The sequence below is a fragment of the Anomalospiza imberbis genome, chromosome 1, assembly GCF_031753505.1.
Source record: "Anomalospiza imberbis isolate Cuckoo-Finch-1a 21T00152 chromosome 1, ASM3175350v1, whole genome shotgun sequence".
NCBI lineage: Eukaryota > Metazoa > Chordata > Aves > Passeriformes > Viduidae > Anomalospiza > Anomalospiza imberbis.
Genome location: NC_089681.1, coordinates 147823089 through 147843984, shown reverse-complemented (window position 1 = coordinate 147843984; position 20896 = coordinate 147823089). Strand labels below are relative to the sequence as shown.

Here is a 20896-nt window from a genome sequence, read left to right as displayed (position 1 = left end):
GCAGTTCAGGCTGCTACACATATTAGCATGTTCTTTGTATGATTTACATACTCTGACTCTATGATGCCTCAGCAGCTTTGTGACTCACAAAAACTGGGAAGTCAAACCCCTGTAATCTGTAAAGAGAGGAATTTCCTACCTGAAAAAAGGATCTGAACATTTTCTTAATGTATTTTACTCAAAAATACCTGATTTTTTAAATCACAGCTTTTCTGTTGTTTATTGATTTCTTTGCAGGCATCTAGAACTTCCTTTCTTCTGGCAGATAACAAAGCCTAATCTGAAACCATTAATACCAGAAGAAACTGCAGACTTCACAGAGGTCAAAAACGATCAAGACCCTGAGTCAGGCTTCTCCCTAAATCCTAAGCAGGGAATGTTGCTTCCCTGTGCAGATCATGAGTTTATTCTCACTTATGCTCCACAGGAGGTATGGCTTGTGATTCCTTCCTATCTACAAACTCCAGCTGTGTATTTTTATTCAAGCCATCAAATCCTTGCTGTGCAACTTTCCTAAATTAAATTAATTAGCTGGTACTATGCTCTGATAAACAGTGTTCAAAATGTAAAAAGTTACTGAAAGAAAACATGTTTTGACTGCAAATTGTGAGACAGTTTCTGATCTCATGTCATTTTGGGGACTGACTGGACGCAGTTAATTTGACACTGAAATTGTGGACACATCCTCATTCTGCAGCTGCGCTGGCTGGTGAAGTTACCACCCTCACTCCTCCTCCACCAGCTCCTGACCCTTCCCCCTCTTCTTGGGGGATGTGTCTTGTACCTACTCCAGTCTAAATAAGTTGGTTAACAAACACTGATTATTTAAACTGTTTCCAGCTGTAGTTTCTTTGGCCTGAAATGGGTCCTATGAACAGCTGAGTGGTGAATTAAGGGGATAGTAGGAGCCTTTGGCAGAGAAATGCTGTGTGCAGCTGTGGGTAAGAGGGGTGCAAGGATGTTGGAATGCATTTATCCCAGGGACTGTTCTCTCAGTTTCTGCTCCCCTGTCCCTGTAAATAAGGAGCATGAGCTCACTGTATTTAGAGAAACCTGATCCAAAGAAAGCTAAAGAGTTGGAATGCCCCATGCAGTGTTGATTGACAGACATAAGAAATACCTCCAATATGTATGGAAGAGAAACTACCTGGCTTTTTAAAAATAATTAGTTCATAGAATATGTATTGAATTAAAATATACATCAAAATTAGTATCTTTCTACAAACAAATGAAACTTTTGCATAGCCCTTCAGATTTAAGGCCCCCTTCTGTGTTTCTTCCCCCCCCCCCCCCCCCCCCATTCCATTAGAATACAGAAGCATTCTCTTCCCATGATGGAAAAGTCATGTTTCTTACTCAAGATTAGATTGGTGGTTAATTAAGCTGAATACTCTGGAGCAGTTAGAAGAAACTTCTTAATTAGTACAGCAGTACTGAGCTTAATTTGGGGAGCCTTTGCAGATGCCTGTGTGTAGTATGCAATATACAGGGGAAATAATAACAGGCATGTCAAAAATGAGTATTTTTCTTGGAACCATACACCATGAGATCAGAATCTGGCTTAATGTTTTGCAGTCAAACATGTTTTCTTTTAGTAACTCCAGAGTTAGAATATTGTTTATCAGAGTTTAGTACTCTGATGATGATCATTTATCCTTTACATGTAAACCACTTTTCCATCTTTTTTTGATCTTCAACATAAATGATTACTTGACACTAAAATCCTTTTCTACTTCATCTGTGCAGCTGAAGAGTTATCACAGTGTGATGCAGATGGTAGTGAGGGACATCCCAGAATCACCTTGGTAAGCTGAGAAACATTTCCCAGTAAGATATGTAGCCACAATTTATCTGTGCTATTACATTAAGTTAGTGGGATTTTTCTTCTTTCTGGTGATGATGGATTGACAAGTATAAAGAATATTATCTGTACAAGTAGTTGTGGTACAAAGAGCATCTCTGATATCCTCCCCCATGCCCAGACACATGCCTGGCCCTGGCTTTTTCCCTCTTGGAAAAAGATAATACTGTCATTTTTTCTGCTTATTTTCCAGGGTTTCCTGCTATTACTCTTTGTCACAGCTGTATGTGACTTACATACTTGTTCATGGACAGACTGGAACAACTAGAATACCTTAAAGTATAATGAAGTTTTTAATTGGCTGAGCTAATTGCCCACAGGCAGTCTGTACTTGAGAAATTTGTGATGGTTGTCAGTTTGATCTGGTAACTAAAAGACAGGATCCAATTTAACACAGGTTTAACATGTTTAATGATTCTACCATATTTCCTCCCAAAGTTCAGTAGAAGAGAGGATGCTTCAAAACATCCCAGAATGCAGAGTAGAGGATGTAATAGCACTGGAAATAGAAGTTAAAGGCTCAACAGAACCATTTCATCTTCTTCTGGAACCATATGCTGTTATCATCCCTGGAGAAAATATCATTGGTGTAAATGTCAAGAAAACATTTAAGGTTTGTGTGCTTTTGACTTCACTGTTGTCATGTGGTTTGTGTCACTGGATGTCATAGGTGTTATTAGAAGATATCAGACAGTCAGTGTTATTTTAGTTTTCCTGAAATGTTTTTAAAGGAGGCCATGAATCCAGAAGGGTCTGCACTGAAATGCCCTACCCAGCCTGCTCAGCTCTACACTCCAGGCAGCAGCCTTTGTTCCTTTTTCATCTCTCCAGTTTGATACCACAGAGTTTGACCCTTCTCAGTGTTTTTCTGGGTCACTAACCTGTTGCTTATCACTTTGTCACTCCTGTAGTGTAAAAGTTTTCCAGCTGGGAGGAATAATCAATGGATGATTAAATTAGTTCATAAATGAGGCACTGTTCATGCAAAGAACTACAGGAAGCACAGAAGAGCTAAAAAACCACATCTGCTGCAGCTTACTAGATGTTATTCTTTCCTGCAGGTTCTGGTAATTTCTCTTTGGCCATTCTGGGACAAAATGCTGCTGCAATTGTCCCCTCACACAGCATCCCCTTCACTACAGATCAGGATCTTTTTGATCTTAGACTCACTTGGGAAAACAGGCCTGTTAGCAAGAGCCAGGCAGGAAGACATTTCCCAGTTAATGGTTTTCCTATTTTTTTCTTAGAAATCCTGCTAGTCATCCTTTGGTGTTAAGATTTCTCTCCCTAGAATTTATTTTTTTCAATTTAAGGCAGTCATTTCATACTTCCTAGTAACCCAATATAACTACACATGTGATAGAGGTAATTAAGCCATTTACTGATGATGTAACAACATCCTTTGCAGTTTCCAATTGGTTTTTTTTAGTCTTAAAAAGATAAGAATTTGAACTGTGCTTAGAGATAATTGTACTTCAGAGAATAAAATTATTTGCTATAGTTAAGAAATAATGTTTTGACTAGATCTGAAGAGGAGGCCAAACATTTCAAGAGATTGCATCTCCCTCACAAACAGGGCCTTTGGCAAAAAAAAAAAAAACAAACCCGCACTCAAAAGATTTTCAGTTTATGTTTAGAAATTCTGTTACATTTTTGGAAAATGGAGGGAAGTTTAGGAGTCTCAAATATGATAATGAATGAATTCTTGGAATGAATTGTTAATGGATTCTCTTCAGGTATGAGGGGACACCTTTACCCACGTGAAGGAGACACTGTTATAATAAATGATGACTCTCAGAACCTAGTTTGCAGTGTATTAGTGCTCCCAGCAAATTGACTTGCTGCTCTGAAAGCTTAAAGTGCATTAATTGTCTCATTGATTTTAATTGTTTCAGCTGTGGAACAACAGCAAAACATTGATCAAGTACACATGGGAGAACATCACGGACTGGGACATCATCGAAGTTGAACCTTGTACTGGTATCATAGGTAAAGTTTCTGTGATTTGAAAGCAGTAATTAATGAAAGACATGACACTAATTGATTATATCAATTTATGATAGTCAGAGCGTTGTAATGCAAACTGAAAAATTAGCCCACTAGAGCCAATAGGAGACTTAATTTGATTCCAGAAGCTTCAGTAATACTCTTGAAGCAGGTGGTTTCTTAAAAAAAGTGAGACAGGAGCCTGGTATTTTCTCTTCTAGATGTGAATAAATGCTGTGAATTTGTGCTGGCAATTTCTGGAAGCAAACCTGGGGTCGTCAGCCGTAACCTGCCATGTCACATTGAGCAGTGTCCAGAGCCAGTTGTGCTGCATGTTGAGGCTGCTTTTAAGGTAAGGAGCAGTTCAGTCTTGCAGGATGAGCTGTGTGGCCTGGCCATTGTCCAAATAAAGCTTTTTTGCCTCTCAATGGCTTGAGAAATCTTAAGTGGTTACAAATAGGAATTATTTTTGCTGTAGTGACTATTGAGTCAATGTTGATATTCCCATGACACACAGAATTTTTCTGCATTACACAGTGCATTTGCTTTCTGATATTCTCTGTGAAATCAAATGCTAATCCTAGATAATACATGTTTCTTAATGAGGCAGTTTTGGCAGAGGTGTCCATTCTGATGTCTGTTTCCTACTGTCCTAGGGTCCATTTCTTTGTATTGATGTTCCATCACTCCGGTTTGGTTTGACTAAGCAGGGTGAGACTGTGTCAAGAACCTTTGAGATTCAAAATCTCTCTCAGGTGCCAGCACTGTGGAGGATGCAAGAAAGCCAGGTTTTTCTAGCTCAAAGGAATGAAGAGGTAAGTCACTGCTACAGCTGGCTGTATTCCCTCCTTAGCTACTTTATTTCTTCTGCTTAGGAGTTGTTTTATTCATTCCAGTTATCTGAAGTTCTAATTTGTTTGACTTCTTATGAAACTAGTCCTGCACAGTTTCATAAGTGTATGAGCTCTTTTGAGATTGAATGCTTCTTTACAATTTTTCTCTATTTCCCTTTAATACAAATCTCCTGCCAGCCTGATGCAAAGAGACACAGAGTATTTCCTGAATGACAGTTATTTCAGCTGCTGCTGCTATAAGTAAGAGTTCAAGGCTTTAGTAGAGCTGAGACTGCTGAATACTCCTCCCACACACCACATCAGCATCTTGGACAAGAATCTCAGCCCCCACTCCTCGCTGATGCTCTTCCTGTGTCCACTCTCCCAACCCTCCTTCCTCACCCTTCTGCCCAAGATCCCTTCCCACTCATGGCACCTTGCTGCTGCCTGGGAGCAGGTGCTGCTGCTGAGACTGATTGCTTTTCCTTCACGTTCTCTGTCAGTCCATGCACAGCTGACCCTGCTGTGCCCTTGGCTCTGACTGCCCTTCTCTCAGAAGCAAAGCCCTGCCTCCTTGTGTAGCCAGGCTTTCACAAATCTGGCACTGATATCAATCCAGGTGGGACTCGAGGGGCAGAGAGAAAGGACACATCTGAGGAAAAATTAGACACTTGGAAGCCCTAATTAGATTGTGTGGCTTCAACATTTTACCCTTGCTTTGCACATGTCAAAAAAATTTATGCTCCCTCTCTCCTCTCCCAGGTATCCACCTTCACCATCCAGCCATCAGCTGGAGAAATTCCTCCTTTGGGTCTATGCACAGTTTCAGTTCACTTCACATCATTGCAGTGCCAGCGTCTCCAGACAGTGCTGGAACTGGAGGTGGAAAATGGAGAAGGAAGGTAAGGGGGAAAAACAGCATTTGTTTGTTTTTCCTGAGATTCACATCTGGTTTTCACTTCAGGTAGTTTTCTCTCCTAAAACAAAAATATGAACTCACAGTGGGGTTGTGTAACCTATCAATGAACTATCAAGTTTCTAATATTGCTAAACAAACATAAACATCATTCTTCCCAGCATGCTGTTTTATGTCTAGCACGTTTCATTAACAATAACAATAGACCATCTGTGTGTTTATTTCCAGTCATCTTCCTGTTTTTGTTGAAGTTCAGACCCCCCAAGCGTGCCTGATATCTAGTCATCTAGTATTCACTGAAATTTACACTGGAGTTCCTGTCAAAGCAACCAGCAAACTTTTTAACCAGACACTGCTGCCAGCAAAATACTTATGGGGAAAGGTAAATGCTCTTCTAATGGGTGAAGCATACAGCAGGGATGGAAATTGCAATTTCTGTAGGAATACAAATCATGACTATTGTTAAAAGCTTTTCTGATGTATCTTTTGAGTGTTCATTGCTGTTTTACTGGCTTGGGAGCAGAACTTGAGCTTTAGACCAACCTTTATTAAAAGATTAATTACCAGTTGATGTCATTATGTTCTTACTGTCTGTGGATCCCTGGGAAAATGGGTGAGCAGATGTGAGAGGTCACAGGCTGTAAAGCCACCAGAGTGTTAAATAAAGTACCATAGCAGAAAACAAAGAAATTATGGTGCTTTTGAATTGTGTCTGAATTCTGTTTAAATTTCACATTCTGGCTTACAGCATAAGAGCCCAAACTTAATGTCGGTATTTAAGCTGTGCTCTGAACTCTCTTTTCAGTCAATGGAAATTTGTCAGTGCCTTGGTCACTGAGATCTGGCATCCATCACATCTGACATCCAGAGTTCAGCTCTACATAAAAGCACTCAGTGCCACTCAAGATGTCCTCGGGTGCCCAAGGGATCCTAACAGAGCATGTGTATGGTATAGGACCTATATACAGAAAAACACCTTGGAGCATCTGGAGCCTAGGGGGAATATGTAGAGCATTTTTCCTGATGTGGGATGTTGATGTGTGAACAAATGAGTGGAAGCCCTGGGTACATTCCATGCTGGTCACTTAGGGAAGGTGCCAACACCAGGATTGTGTCTCCCCCACCTCTGTTGTGGAGAGAGGTGGGGCACATCTGGGACCCTGCTGTGATATCAGATAGATTGGCTTCACCCTGGAAAGGCTTGAGACTTGGAGAGAGATGACAGTGGCTCTGCTCCCAGCCCAGCAGCCTCAGCTGGGCACCTGAAGTTACCTGGAGTGAATGTAGGCATGAGGATCTTATCACCCATGGGGAACTGTAATGCCAGTCTTGTCAAACTGTAGGTGTTGCTGCCTGAGAGTGTCCTAAGCCTGAGAATAGCTTGGCCTTTTTAGAAGATCCAATGTGAGGGAATGAGCACGAGCTGAATGTCCTTTCTGTTTGGCAGCTCATTGGAAGCCAGGCAGCTTCCTGCTCCATCGTGGTGTCCCCTGCCCGTGGCACCTTAGGCCCAAATGAAGAGAAGGAATTCTGTATAGAGCTGTCAGCTAACCTTGTGGTAAGTTTACAAACTGATGCACTTTTATAAAAACAGCAACACTGGCTTTTTCATCTCACCTCCATCTGGCAAAAGGAAGGGGAATTCTATGTACAAAACCACATGCTCTTTTTCCCATAAAATATCTCTGAAATGGCTTTGCCTTAGAGGTACCACAGTTGAAGGCAAGAATTAAAAAAGTGCACCTAGTGTGCAATTTCTGCCCTGCCTCTTTATATCTCAGCTGTTCCTGTTTTCTTCCTTTCTTGAAGTGCTGTACAATTGCTCTTAATGCTTATCACTCTTCTTGGAGCATACAGATCCTCACTTTGGATTAACTGGAATGATATAGAGCAGAGTGGCATGTACAGTGTATATTTGGTTTTCTGAATGCAGCTAGGCTCATAAAATTTTGATATTTGAAAACTTAAAAGGGGCTGATGGGACCAAGAGTCTGCAAAATACAGGAGCAGAGCTTACAAATTCCAGGAATTCAGAAAAATCCTTTACAAGGGCATTCAAATAGCTGAGCTAATGCAGCTAAATACAGGATCTTCCTATAGATATGGTGTCTTAGTTCCCATTACAGTCACTGGAGACTTGGGTTTCATTTATTTGCTTAAAAGTAGGTAAAATTATGTATCTGTGGCACTTGGAAATATGGTTTAGTGGTGGCCTTGGCAGTGCTGGATTAATGTTTGGACTCAGTCATCTTGGAAGTCTTTTCCAACCTAAATGATTCTATGATTCAATACTTGGAACATAGGAATTATGTCAGAAATCAGTAATGGAGCAGTTTGAGGCTCACAGACAGCTGCAGGTACAAAGCCAAGAAACAGCCACAAATTTTTACCTTACTACTGACTTCTCAGCAGCTCTGATGTTGCAGAAAATGCACTGAAAACAATTCAGTAAAACTTCTCACAATTCTATTGTTCTGGGTTCAATCCAGGGAAGATTACACACTTTTTAAAAATAAATACCCTAAAGAGTCTGCCTTTCTTCTGTGATACATGCTTCATTCACAAGGAAACTTGATTTTTTGCTTTTCAGGGTGAGCTGAAAGACCTCACACTTTCCTGCAGCATAGAAGACATGGCTGAACCCCTCTTCCTGAGCATTTCTGGAGAAGTGAAGGGACTGCATGTCACATACTCAGTACCTTCTGGCAGTGGAGTTGACAGGTAATATCTGACTGATTTTTATTTCATTTTCCTGATACATAGAATGATGGCTATATTTTGGAACATGCTCATCTTTATATCTTTTCATATAAGTAAATGTGTCTTTAATTTGGTAGACTGGTATGTTATACAGGGTAAAATTTTGACCCCAAATAAATCCTTATATGGGTAGAAGTGAAAAAATGAAAAGCAGAAAATGCTGATGGCAAAAATCATAGACTGCATGGTCCTGTTACACTGTGCAACCACATTGCATGTTGCACATTTTTTAAATCTCTTGAAATCATCTGTGGTGTAAGAAAATAAGACCTGTGTCTAAGTACTACTTCTATTTTTTCTGGCAGTGATGAAGGACAAATGCCACAAAGCCCATGTGAGCTTCTTTTAGACTTTGGGTCTGAAGTTGCACTAAAAGATGTTGTAAAGCATCAGGTGATTCTTACAAATCTCACTGCAATCAGTGCTCCATTCTCACTGGAAGCTGAGTATTTTAGTGCCTGCTTGCTGCCTCCAGAACAAGGAGCCTGCCCGTGAGTCTTGCTGTTCTGCATAATGACTCAAATACTAATTTAGGTCTGGCTTAAACCTGAAACCTTTTTTTTTTTTTTTTTCTTTTTCATGCTCTCCAAGGTACCTGGTGAAAAGAAGGGGACCTGTTACAGAGCATGCAGCCAGAAAAGTAAAGTCAGGTATGAAAATATCTCTTCAGTGGAGAGAAGGTGAAAGCCAGCTGACTGCCATTTTCAGCACTAAATATGCCAGTCAGGCACATCTTCTCATTGTTGTGAATCTGGTGAAGTCTAAACTGTTAAATTACTTAAATCCTCAGTGCATTCCTGAGTTTGAAAGCCCACCTTGTGTAAGCATTAGGTCAATCTCTCTCTTCCCCTTCTGCTTTTATATCCTTTCTCCTCCCTTTCTTTGTCTCTCTTCTTCATCTTTTCCTTGCAAACAGCAGTATGAAACAAAGTTGGTGATTCTGGTGACAGTTCACTCCCAGAACACTCCCGGCACATGGGATGGATGACATACAGAATGTTTGGCTCTTTCTTTTTGTGCTGGTTTTGCTGGTTTGCAGCTCCTACAGTTTTCCAGTACCAGTGCAGCAGGCTTTTCTCCCTCAAACCCTTTACTATACCCTCCCCACTGTGGAAAGCTACAGCACAGCCCATCTGTCATTTCTGATGTGTTGTACTGAAAAATGATAATATTTACAGCCACATGAGACTGAGGGAGGGAGGAAATGAGAGCAAAAAGCTGTGAAGTGTGGATGTGTCTTCTGTATCCAAAATAAAACTTGCACATATTGGTACCTTGCCATAGAGTTTGGTATCTGTTCCACAGACAGAGCTTTTCAGCTGTTGAATTAGTGCTTAAGATTAGAAAAATGCTGTTCTGACAGATTCCATGCAGGCCTAGGTGACTCAGAATGTGGAAAGGCTTTGCTCTTTGTAATTAATTCTTTGCATGGAAGAGCACACAGAGGTAAACAGGCAGCTGCTAGTGGAACAAGAAACAGTCAACACAGATCCCAGCCTATTTTTCTCAAATTTTTTCAGGTAACCAGTTAGTGCCTTGCATATCCCAAAGAGTCCTAAAAAGGATCAGGTTGTTGGAAGGCTTGTCCTGCTGTAAAATATTCTGGGCAAGCACTAAGTCTGAAAAACAAAGACCCACTGCAGAAGGGAACTTGGATAAAGTGGTATAAATGGGAGCTGTGGAAATGATCCCAGGGTTTCTAAGTGAGTGAGGTTAAGCTGATTAAAGGCAACTAAAAGCATGGTCCTATGTATTCTTTGAAAGACTAACTTTATTCAATTTCCTCAGAATTCATGAAATGCTTCTTTGCTGTGCTCCTTCAGAGTTTGCAGCAGCGTTGCTGTCCCAGGGGAAGGGAGCAGCTTTCTATATCCAACCTTCCACAGGAACTCTGGAAGCTTTCCAGCAGTTCACCATAGAAATAGCAGTTTACAACAACATGTGGGGAGAGTACCAGGATAATCTTGTCTGTAAGGTAGGTGGGGTTTTGGTTTTAGCGTGGCAGATTTTACACCAATTATATTTCCCAGATGCCTTTCTGTTAGAAATACTTTTTTCAGTTTTTTAGAACTCCTGTAAAAATTCAGGGTGGATCTTGCTGTACCACTACTTCCAATGACATGTAAGGAGCAATTGTTTGGTTTTAGGGGAACATGTTTATTCTTTGGGAGGTTTTCATGTTCCTTGAAAATGACTAGGGTAGTTTTGATTTATAACATCTGTTTGGGAGCTGGCCAGTGCACTGCTCTGCTCTACCAATACCATAGATTGTGTTGTGTAGAAAAGCAGCAGGAAAGCTGATAAACGCATGAGGTATTGCATTCTCCTGCTGAGAAGAGTTGTTGTTAGCATATGAATTAGAGGCTGTCAAAGTGAGCTAGTCAAAAATATTTGAAAATCCAATCAGTTTGCAAAACAATCTTATAACACAGAGAACTAAGGTGTTATCTTGATTCTAATAGCAAAAATTCATTTTAATAGGTGGGAGACTTAAAACCTAAAACAATTCCTATGCAAATGACTGTGAAAGGCTGTCCAATCTTCCTGCAGATGACAGGACCAAAACCAGAGCCACCCATTATCAGGTATAGTGCAAAATACTGTCAGACAAATCAGAGAATAAATACCAATGGACTGCAGCAAACATACACACCTGTTCCATCTTGTGATATAATGAGAAGGTCAGCAAAGTGATGGTCAAAGTACAGTATCTGCTTCTAGAACATCAATACATTTTTCTCAGCCAACACAATTAGAAAATAATCTGCAATACAAGACTGCTGAAGTCTGCCAGCAGTCTCTATTCTGGGCTTGCAGTTGTAGAATTTCACCCAGTGCAGCCTCATCTGACTCTGTGGAGATGGCAACTGGCACATGGTGGCAATTCTCATCACCCACAGCTCATTTCTCCCTGGCCCTTCACCTGGACCAGGAGAAATGCAGCCCTAAGGTCAATAGTGGCAGGGGAAGGTTTAAACCCTCTCATACAGCAAATGGCATCTGCACCTTGGGATGAGGGATAAGGGCTGGTTTTTGGGGAGCCCCAGCACTGCATGTGGTTACTCTGAAATGTCTGAGACAACTGAAAAAAATGGGAAAAAAGAAAAGAGACAGATGAAATAAACCAATATTGTACTTCACAGCGTAGGCCATGCCTTACCCGAGAGCCACTCCAGTGCAGGCAGATCAGTTTCCACTTTTAAACAACTCTTCAGAGATTTCAGACACTTCTGTTCTCTGCATGCACTGACAGCAATGTTCCCTACCCAGGTTTGGCACTCAAGTCTCAGGAGGGTCCCCTGTGCTTCGGAGGGTCCAGTTGAACAATCCCAGTCCCTTTGGTAAGGATGGCTTTTGTACAGCAAACATTGATGCTTTCATTGTGTTCCTTACAGAAATAAAAGTAGAAGGACACATTAACATGTTAATTGACAGGCATTCTTGTTTCCTAATGAAGATGTTGTTAGTGAAAAAACATAAAAAGTGACTCAATGTGTTGCCACTATGCAATTGCCCATCTCATCTTGATGTAGCTGGGTTTTCCCTCGTTGAAATGGTGGGAATTCAGGATTTTCCATCCTGTTTTTATGAATTTCTCACAACACAAGCCTTATCAATCAGATGTACTACCTGCTTTTTACTGGCATCATCTGGCTCTTCTGTTTAGTCTTTTTAGCTCTTGAGTGAAATTGTAAGCTTTTCAGAGCAAAGTCAATCACCTTTTTTTTTAATTCTACTAAATCCATTTGCTTACAAAAAATACTCATCATTTATTTTGATTATAGTTTAGGACATAGAAAGTGGCCAAAGTATAGCAAGCTCTTAAATAATTTTCCTTTACATCAAACATGGGAAACATAAGAGATACACTTCAATACAAATCCAGTTGCCAAACACAAATTTCTTACTTGATATTCTGGTACCAACTAAGCCATGAGTCCTCTCACTGATTAGAAGTAATTGTCCTTTTTTCTTTCCCATTCAGACATCCGCCTGGACTTGGAAGTTTACAACCAAGAGCCAGATGATGAAAAGCTGGTGGACCTCTTGGTGCTCTTTGGAGACCCTTTTCCTCCTGTGGACATGGCTGGAAATGAGGCTGCATCAAGTGGTAGCACCTCAGGGTCAGAGGTCGTGTTAAAGCTGGATCCAGCTGCCATTCCCTGTGGAAGCATTTATCCAGCTTTGGAAACCACAGATGAGGTCAGCTCTTAGCCTGTTTCTTATACTGCTGCTGAGATACATGATGGGTTTTTTGGCATGAAGGGCTGAAAACAATAACAAGAGATAGAACTTGTAACTAAGAGCTGGATTGTTAAAAGAAGTGTCAGCTCCTCTCCCAGTCAAACACGCAATATGTGGGAAGGTGGCTACGGGGATCAGCAATCTGTTTCCAGAGTGATCTATAAGCAATTAGCTCTCTTTAAAAGTGTTTAAAAAGCTAAAGAAATACTATTTAAAATACTGTCACTGACTAACTACTGTCGTTATTACATGAAAGAATTAAAATAACTAAAACTCCTTATTTTAGCTCTGCTTTACTCGTGGGTGCTTTCTGGTGCCAACATGTGCATTAGTCAGGGAGCAGAACCTACCCTGTAAATTTCAAATTGCACCTAATGATACGGAGGTATTTATCCCAGTGCTAAAATGAGATTGGTTCTGTTAGAATGTGGTAACATCTATTACACATGATGTTTGATTCTAATGCGGCAATTTAGTGTCTTGAGGGGCTGGGAGCCACAGGGAGAAGGTATCCCCCAGGATATTGTCTATTTGTCTGCCAAAAGCTTCACACAAAAGATAGTAAAATCACATTTTTTCTGCTTCAGCTCAGCGTGCACAGTTGTTCTGACCACAGCTCTAACCTTTCTTGTGCACAAAGGGAATGGTACTGCCCAGAGTGCTGGTTTGTATAATGGGCCAGAGGTGTCATGATTGGGTGTTTCTCTAGGTAGAACAGGACCCAAGCATGCACATTTTCCCAGGAATTCAGGAGCAATTTCAGGAGACCTACTCTGTGGATGAGAAAATCGATGTACAGGACACATCCACGTGTCTAGCCCTTGTGCCAGAAAGAAAGTGGAGCCGGCCATGCTTCCTGACCAGTTCCCTGTGCACATCACTCACATTCCTCCCTTGCAGTGTAACACTTTTAACCATTCCCCACCCCTGTGTCTCTGCAGCCTCCAGGTTCTGACAGCAAAGAGATGGAAATCAGCAGTCAGGAGTCTGCAGGAGAGAAAAATATCTCTGTACTTATCCAACCTCATGAGGGGGTGCCTGCAGACAGCCCCTACTCTGTTGCTCCAAGGCAGATAGTAAGCTTTTACATTTTCTTTGGGCTTAGATTTAGCACATATTCTGCAGGGCAGAGGAGGCAGAGAAGGAGAAGGAGAAAGCTTTGAGTTTGGTTTGAGGTAGATTCTACTAAACAGTGAAGCATCAGGCTGGAAGGCTTTGGAGATGATCATGAGAAGAGTTTGCAAGGTCAACAAAAAGTGTCCTATCTACATCTGAGCAGTGACCTGATGACTGGACTTCCGTGGTAGTTGTACTCCAGAGTTGTATCTCTGGTCTTCTCACTTGGCTTGGCATGGAGAAATGTGGGAGCCATCCAGCCTGAAGCTTTGGAAACACGCAGAGCTGGAAATCAGGCTGTTGGGAAAGGGGTACTCTGTAGATAACTCATGGATAAACGATTGTAACCCGCAGTGCTTCACAAGTGAGTTGTGCAAATACAGGCCACACTATCACAATCCCTTAGGAATATCATAAAGTAAAGACAGCACTGGAAAGATCTAGTTATGAGTGGCAGGGTTGCCCAAAACATCAGTGTGCCAGTTTTATTTTTAAATATATTTTTGCCAAAGGGTTTCAGTTACAAGTTAAAATGAGCTAAAGATTACATAAAAGAAATGATGGCAGAAATGAAGTTTGCAGTCAGCTCTGAGGTGGCTGAGAAAGCTCAGACAAACGGGTGCCTCACTGTGGAGACAGCTTTTGTGGGGGGTAGGCAGCAGCAATATCGGGATTTAGCCATAACCTGCACAATTCACCTCAAGAAAGCAGAATCTAGTCCACCTGTAAATCCCAGAAAATCCACTGCAGCTGGCTAGTGCATGTGATTGCATTCCCTGCTGTCATGTAAAATTAAAAAATAGCCAAGACTAAACTGAACTGTAAAATACTCTTAGTTCACACTTGTAACCCTTCAACAAATGTTTCATATATGTAAGTTGTGGAATAATCAACTGAGGCAGCTAGGGAGTAAGAGTGGGCAGAACTGGGTATTTTTAAAAACAGACAGACGTGTACATATGTTTGTGTACTTAGAGGGTTGGTCTGTGACTGCACTTAAACTCTGTTGATGCTAAAAAGTGGCCACACTGATATTTGGAGTTGAAGTAATTGTCAGTTTTGCTGTCACATGTTGGTATTTTCGTGCAAGCCCGAGCCCGTGCCCGGGGGATTGCATGCTGCTTGTGCAACTCCGTTTTGGCAGCTGAGTCCCGACGTTCTTGTGCAATCCCCGGCGGGTCGGAGCACTAAGCACTCTCTCCCGGCCGCAGGTGGTTCCAGGAGGTGGCAGCAGCGACGTTTACATCTCCTTCACCCCGCTCGTCCTCCCGGAAACCGAGGCTGAGCTGCGTTGTGACGGGCTGCTGCTGGGCTTCATGAGCCTGGACGACAAGGTAAACTGACTGTCACAGCAAGGCCAAAGGTGACGGGGGAATAGAATTGCCCTTCCTGTAATTTATGGACAGCCTGCTGTTACCTGGCCAGTCTGTGTAAACAGTCCTGTTCCTGCTATCCTGTACATCCTTCCTTAACCAGGGTTGTTCATCTGTTGCATTTCTCTTTGAGCTTGCAAGCATTCTGGGCTGGGAATGTCACCATCTTCTTGCATTGTCTAGGGCAGCAGACCCCAGACAAAAGCCCAGGGTTTGAAATGCTATCACAACATCAGGTTTTATTGATAACAATAGTTAACAATGGAAGTGAGACTCGGGACTGCTGAGTCCTGTTCCTGGCTCTGCATCCACCTTCCTGTGTGAATTTGGACAGCATATCTCTCCTCTGGGAAACTTCCTCTTCTACAACTGTTGATGTGAGGCTTGAACAGTGTTTTATGAATGGCTCAGTGATTCTCTGACATGAATTGTTGCAAAGGTGCAGGGTAACCTGGATGAATGCTAATAGAATGTTCAATAAAAACAACCCTAATAATCCTTATTCCTGAAGAAAGAATTGTAGAATAATAGAGTCCTGGAATGGTATGAGTTGGAAAGGACCATCTAGCTCCACCCCCCTGCCATGGGCAGCAACATCTTTAACCAGAAAAAGTTGCTCCACACTCCATCCAACCTGGCCTTGGAATATTTCCAGAGATGGGGCATCCACAGATTCTCTGGAGAACCTGTGCCAGGGCCTCACCACCCTCAGAGTGAAGAATTTCTTCCCGACATCTCATCTAAACCTGCCCTGCATCTGTATCACCCACAGCCATTCAGAGTTCAGCTACTGCTTGACCTCTGCTGTTCCATCCTGTCTCACAAACAAGCACTGCATTGGCAAGCAGAATGCAGTTTCGGCTGACAGCCTCTCGGGCTCAAAGCAGCATTTCAGGCTTAGTGCTACCATTTCCCACATGATTTCTGTTTCCATGTTGTTGTCAGCTTGCAAGGAGGGTGCCCAGCAAGGTGCGGCGCAGTCACGGCTACGAAGCTCCACCGCTACGTGTGCACATGGAGGCTGTCCTGAGGCATCCCCTGTAAGTCCCACAGCTCACAGCTGGCACCCTCTTGGAATGGGTCAGCCTGGGACAGGGCTGTGACCAGCCCTGGTTCTTTACACTCAGGTTGGAAGTGGAGATGGATCACGACAGAGGAATGGTGTTTTATTCGGTGGCGAGTGATCTCCTACCTGCTAGGCCTTTTTTTGGAGTGAGTATTTCCCACACTGATATATTTGGCTGCTTTGTTTTGCTGTGCTGCTGGGAGAATTCGGAGCTGTGTGCACATGGCTGTAAAAATGCATCCTAATCACCAGTAGCCTCATTTTCTATGTTGTACATAACTAGATAGGGAACAAAAAAAAAGCACTACAAGTACTTATTAGCCAGGAATAAGAAAAGCTGAGCTCAGAAAATGCCTGTTTTATCCAAATTTTTCTTTCATTGTAGGGGAGTTTGTAAGTAGAAAAATAAGTTCTGGTTTTCAGGATATAAAGGTCCAAAAGCAAAATGAGTCACTGCAGTTGCTGTGACCCTTGACATTTGAAAACTTAAGACTTTATTACGTTACTTCTATTTTGGTTTTTCACTCAAGAAATGTTGAATAACACAGGTAGAAAATACTGGATTGCTTTGGGTAAAATCCTTCAAATCCCTGCTGGTACTCCATGACCAGACAGAGCAACACAAACCTCTCCAGGGAGTTAAAACTGACCAGTTCTGAATCATTTCTCTCCCAGGTTTTGACAGATGCAGTAATTACTCAGAGTTTGAAACTCATGAATTGTACCAAGGTTCGGCTGTACTTCAGGCTCTTTCTGTCTACACCCTCTACACCCTTCAGCCTCTCCAGCACGGATCCCAAAAAGAACACTGAAACATCCCACAGCAAGAAGGGGGAAAGGGAGCAGCAACTGCAACATGTACTTTATCCACAGCAAAACATGCTGGTAGGTTCAAAAATAATAATCCTGTGCCAGATCAGAGAATTTAGTAATCGGTGTGTTAGTGTGGACCAGAGGAACCACAGAAAAACACAACTGGCATAGAAGTCTCCCCATTTTCAGGGGAAATGGTGGTGTGTTAGCAAATGCTCATTACTGCCATTTTGCCTGCTACATTGCAGGTGCAGATTATTCTTTTTCTGCAAATAATATTTTTCTATTCCTGATGTGCTTTTTCTATCAACTCTGACCTGTTGTAAACTCCTGCAGAAAACCCTGTGAGTTTGCAGCTCACTTAAATCAATAGCCATATGCATGTTGGACAAATTAAAAGATTTCCAAGGACTGCAGTATTCCCTCATTTCCTTAAATTAGATGCAGGCAGTGCAAGGAGAGGAAAATTTGATTAGTTTTGGGTGTACAAATAACATTAAAAGAAATGAACTCCAGAGTAGATAATTAGGTGACCTGCAAAGAATGAGTAACTGTTGCATTTTTGAAGTGTGCTCATTTGGCTGTGTTCTTTTTCTCATGGAGATACACAAATCTCAATTCTGCATGTATGGGAAGAAAGAAGATTTAGAAGTGTAAGACAGCTTTGGAACATGGTATTTGTACCCCCAGGAACTCAAAACCTTTGGCTTGCTAGAGACTGTTTCTCCCCTGTGGTTCAGAGATCAGCTGTTCACCTTTACACTCCATCTCTGTGTACTGGATTCATAGGAAATAGCTGTGTTTTTTTCTTTAATTGTATTGCTTTGTTCCAGTGGGAATTTGGCTGCTGGCATGACACCTTTGGGTTCCAGTGGGAAAATGCGTGCCTGGGCCTTTGTGCAATGTGTACTTTGGATTTCCTGCACACAGTTGTCACCTTATGTGATGGTCATCGGAATTCCTCTTCCCACAGGTGAAAGTGTCATTCCACACAACTCTGGAGTTACTCAGGTATCAGCATTTGCCAGAGGCCCAGCTGCTTCCTGGATGCCAAGTGCTCCAGCTGGAGAGTGGAGAGAGAAAGCTGAAGTTTAATCAAAATCTGGTCATTGAGCACAGTAACTACACTACCCAGGTAAGGTCAGGACAGGGTCTCTGGGCCCTGGGAAAGGGCTGTTTCAGCAGCATCTCTGACTTGGATTAGGATTTACTCAGCCTTGAATTACAGGCACCTCTGGAGTAAATGGGGTCATCCAGGTAAAGTGAATGGCTGTGGGGTTGCTCTCTGCTGAGACTGCAGGTGATTCCCAGGTGGGCTGTGCAGGTTGGGGTCACACCCTGGTGCTGGTACCCCAGCTCTGCGTGGCAGCCCGGGTGACACTCAAAGGGCCACACACTCAGTGACAGGATGACTCTGAGACAGGATCAGGGCTGTCTCAGGGAACAAGCCATGCCTGAGTCACCAGGCAATGCCTCCTGTAGCAACCAAGGGCTTCTGGAAAGGCTCCTGAGTCTGTTGGGCTCCTGCAGTGTGGTCAAAGCCCACATGCATTTAAAGACTGATCCCTTCCGGTCAGAAATCCATAACCCCCTTCCCAGCCTTCAGCATCCCAGTACACTGCAGGCACTTCTATTTTCTTTTCATACCAGGTATTTCTGGCATGACCTGTGTAAGACTGAGCACCATATCTAAGATACAGTCAAGTGAATCATAATCTTGGGCAATCTGCACAAACTGAATGACTCACAGTGGGCCATATACAGTCCTGAGGGACCAGGAGATGCTGTAATGTCTGCAGCTCCACAGAAAACCCTAAAAACAAATGAAAAATTCACTCTGTGTTACTTCATTAGGACCACAGTGTCTGGTTTGAAAACCTGTCCCAAAAAAGTAACACACAAGCAACAACTTAATTCACTCAGAGCTGTAGAATGGGAATTTACTCTATGGTGAAAGAACACAGAACAATGATTTTTGATTCAGTGTTTGGGGTTAAGAATGATCCAGCTAGAGCAGGAATTACTAAAGCTCTATAAAAATGAGGTGGGTGTTATTCTCTTTTCCCTTTCCCCTGTTTGGCAGCTGGTCCCAGTGACTGCCTACCTCACTGTTCCAGTCCTGGAGCTCTCCTGTGACAGGGTTGATTTCCAGACCTGCTTTGTTGCACAGACCAAGACAGAACACGTCTTCCTGTATAACAGGAGTGGCTGCAGAAGCTACTGGATTGCTGTCCTGGGTATTCTGGTTTTTCAATTGATTTCCTTGTTACAGAGTTTCACTATTCATTGTTTTTATTGAGGCTGCATTCACTCACTCAATAATGGGGCAATATGTGATGATCTTGGGTGCAAACAGATATGGTCTGCTTTTGTTCTCACTTAAGTGGACTTTCCCCCTCCTCTCTTTCCCTCCCCTTTTTTGTTATTATTATACCACTACTGATTTCAGCAGTTACTCCCCATCTAACCAAAAGACTGAGTCTCAGCCCTCACAATTCTTGGACATGCTCTGCTCATTTATAAATTAGTCCTGAGGGGCAGCAAGAAGCAGGAACTCCTCATGGGCTCAGTTTGAGCATGAGCCTAATGCTGTTAATAATAGATGGGCTCCAGAGGAAAGAAGATCAGGGCCTTATTATTTCAATGTGGAGACCACTGATCACTGCCCTTGATTAGAAGATGAAAACAGAGTCTGGGCACTTGCACAGAAACCTTCTGACAGTGTGGGACATGATGTATTAGTTGCTCAGCAAAGAGGTGCATTGCCATGAGTGCTTCTTGCTAAGTGCACTTAAATGGCTTTTTTTGACATCTGCCCCTTCCACTGCAGATGAACAGGAAAGCCCTAAGGCCATGCAAGCATTTTCCATCTTCCCAACTAAAGGCATTTTGGAGGCACGTGAAGGGGAGGCACCTACCAGACAGATTCTGCAGATCAGCTTTGCTGCAAGGTACAGTTAACAGGACTGAAATTGTGCTGTTGACAGAGAGCTGGGGTTGGCTGGAGAAGAGAAGGCTCTGGGGAGCCTCAGAGCCCCTTCCAGTGCCTAAAGGGGCTCCAGGAGAGCTGGAGAGGGACTGGGGACAAAGGCCTGGAGTGATGGGACAAGGGGGAATGGCTTCACACTGCCAGAAGGCAGGGTTAGCTTAGAAAGAACTTTTGCACTGTGAGGGTGGTGAGGTCCTGGTACAGACTGCCCAGAGAAGCTGTGGCTGCCCCATATCTGGAATTGTTTAAGGCCAAGCTGGATGAGGCTTAGAGCAACATGTTCTAGTGGAAGGTTTTCCTGCCCACGAGTTTTGCTGTCTCTTCCAACCCAAAACATTCCACGATTCTATGATGACCCAAAGACTTTAATTTCTTTGTTCTGATTAGGGAGATGCAACTCACATTAAAAAAAAAATCATTTTCCATTAGAAAGTATTTTTGGAGGTTATCACGTGATGGCAGCAAATTAAAGTAAGTCTATCCTAGTGATTTCAGTGAGCTCTGAAAGCTGCTGACAGGGAAATTTCAAGCAAACTGTAGATGAGTTATTGTCATAACTTCCATCTCTTTGGAACACAATCCAGTGATTTCCATCACTGGAGCCACTGATATTGCAGTGGGATGGAGCCTTGAGCAGCTGCACTAAACTGTCCCTACTTAGAGGAGCATGGTGGACCAGAAGCCTCCCCCAGCTCCTGACCGCCTTCATTTTTCTGGAATTCTGCTGAGTATGCCTGAAGCACTTCTTTTTGTCTGACAAATACACTAATCAGCATGGCTGAAAATGCCTGGAAATAGCAGAAAGCAAAGATGTTGCTGTATAGCAACCAGCTCATCTGTGGGGCTCCATAGGAAGAATTCCCAACACAACAGAGTGTGGGATCAGTGTGGCAGTAGGAGATAATAATATGCAAGGTGTGAGGTGATTTAAATAATTC

General features: G+C 42.6%; 1 protein-coding gene and 1 long non-coding RNA gene across 3 annotated transcripts in view; one reads left to right on the top strand and one right to left on the bottom strand.

The window, feature by feature from the left end:
- Nucleotides 1-20896, top strand: part of DLEC1 (DLEC1 cilia and flagella associated protein) — a 32921-nt gene that overhangs the window by 10879 nt on the left and 1146 nt on the right. For both annotated transcript variants that reach the window (XM_068175532.1, XM_068175527.1), the window contains 24 exons: nucleotides 238-430; nucleotides 1747-1805; nucleotides 2300-2474; nucleotides 3757-3850; nucleotides 4069-4199; nucleotides 4504-4662; nucleotides 5443-5582; nucleotides 5825-5978; nucleotides 7044-7154; nucleotides 8187-8317; nucleotides 8662-8847; nucleotides 8948-9006; nucleotides 10180-10331; nucleotides 10838-10941; nucleotides 11627-11697; nucleotides 12342-12559; nucleotides 13543-13677; nucleotides 14929-15051; nucleotides 16036-16130; nucleotides 16218-16302; nucleotides 16832-17041; nucleotides 17943-18104; nucleotides 19053-19206; nucleotides 19800-19920. In XM_068175532.1, the coding sequence (XP_068031633.1) occupies nucleotides 238-430; nucleotides 1747-1805; nucleotides 2300-2474; nucleotides 3757-3850; nucleotides 4069-4199; nucleotides 4504-4662; nucleotides 5443-5582; nucleotides 5825-5978; nucleotides 7044-7154; nucleotides 8187-8317; nucleotides 8662-8847; nucleotides 8948-9006; nucleotides 10180-10331; nucleotides 10838-10941; nucleotides 11627-11697; nucleotides 12342-12559; nucleotides 13543-13677; nucleotides 14929-15051; nucleotides 16036-16130; nucleotides 16218-16302; nucleotides 16832-17041; nucleotides 17943-18104; nucleotides 19053-19206; nucleotides 19800-19920 (3222 nt within the window). The remainder of the gene's footprint in view (nucleotides 1-237; nucleotides 431-1746; nucleotides 1806-2299; nucleotides 2475-3756; nucleotides 3851-4068; nucleotides 4200-4503; nucleotides 4663-5442; nucleotides 5583-5824; nucleotides 5979-7043; nucleotides 7155-8186; nucleotides 8318-8661; nucleotides 8848-8947; nucleotides 9007-10179; nucleotides 10332-10837; nucleotides 10942-11626; nucleotides 11698-12341; nucleotides 12560-13542; nucleotides 13678-14928; nucleotides 15052-16035; nucleotides 16131-16217; nucleotides 16303-16831; nucleotides 17042-17942; nucleotides 18105-19052; nucleotides 19207-19799; nucleotides 19921-20896) is intronic.
- On the bottom strand, nucleotides 5365-6886 carry LOC137464249 (uncharacterized). The gene is made up of 2 exons (XR_010994097.1): nucleotides 6563-6886; nucleotides 5365-5657 (listed from the first exon to the last, which is right to left on the bottom strand). It is a non-coding gene; the product is annotated as an uncharacterized lncRNA (long non-coding RNA).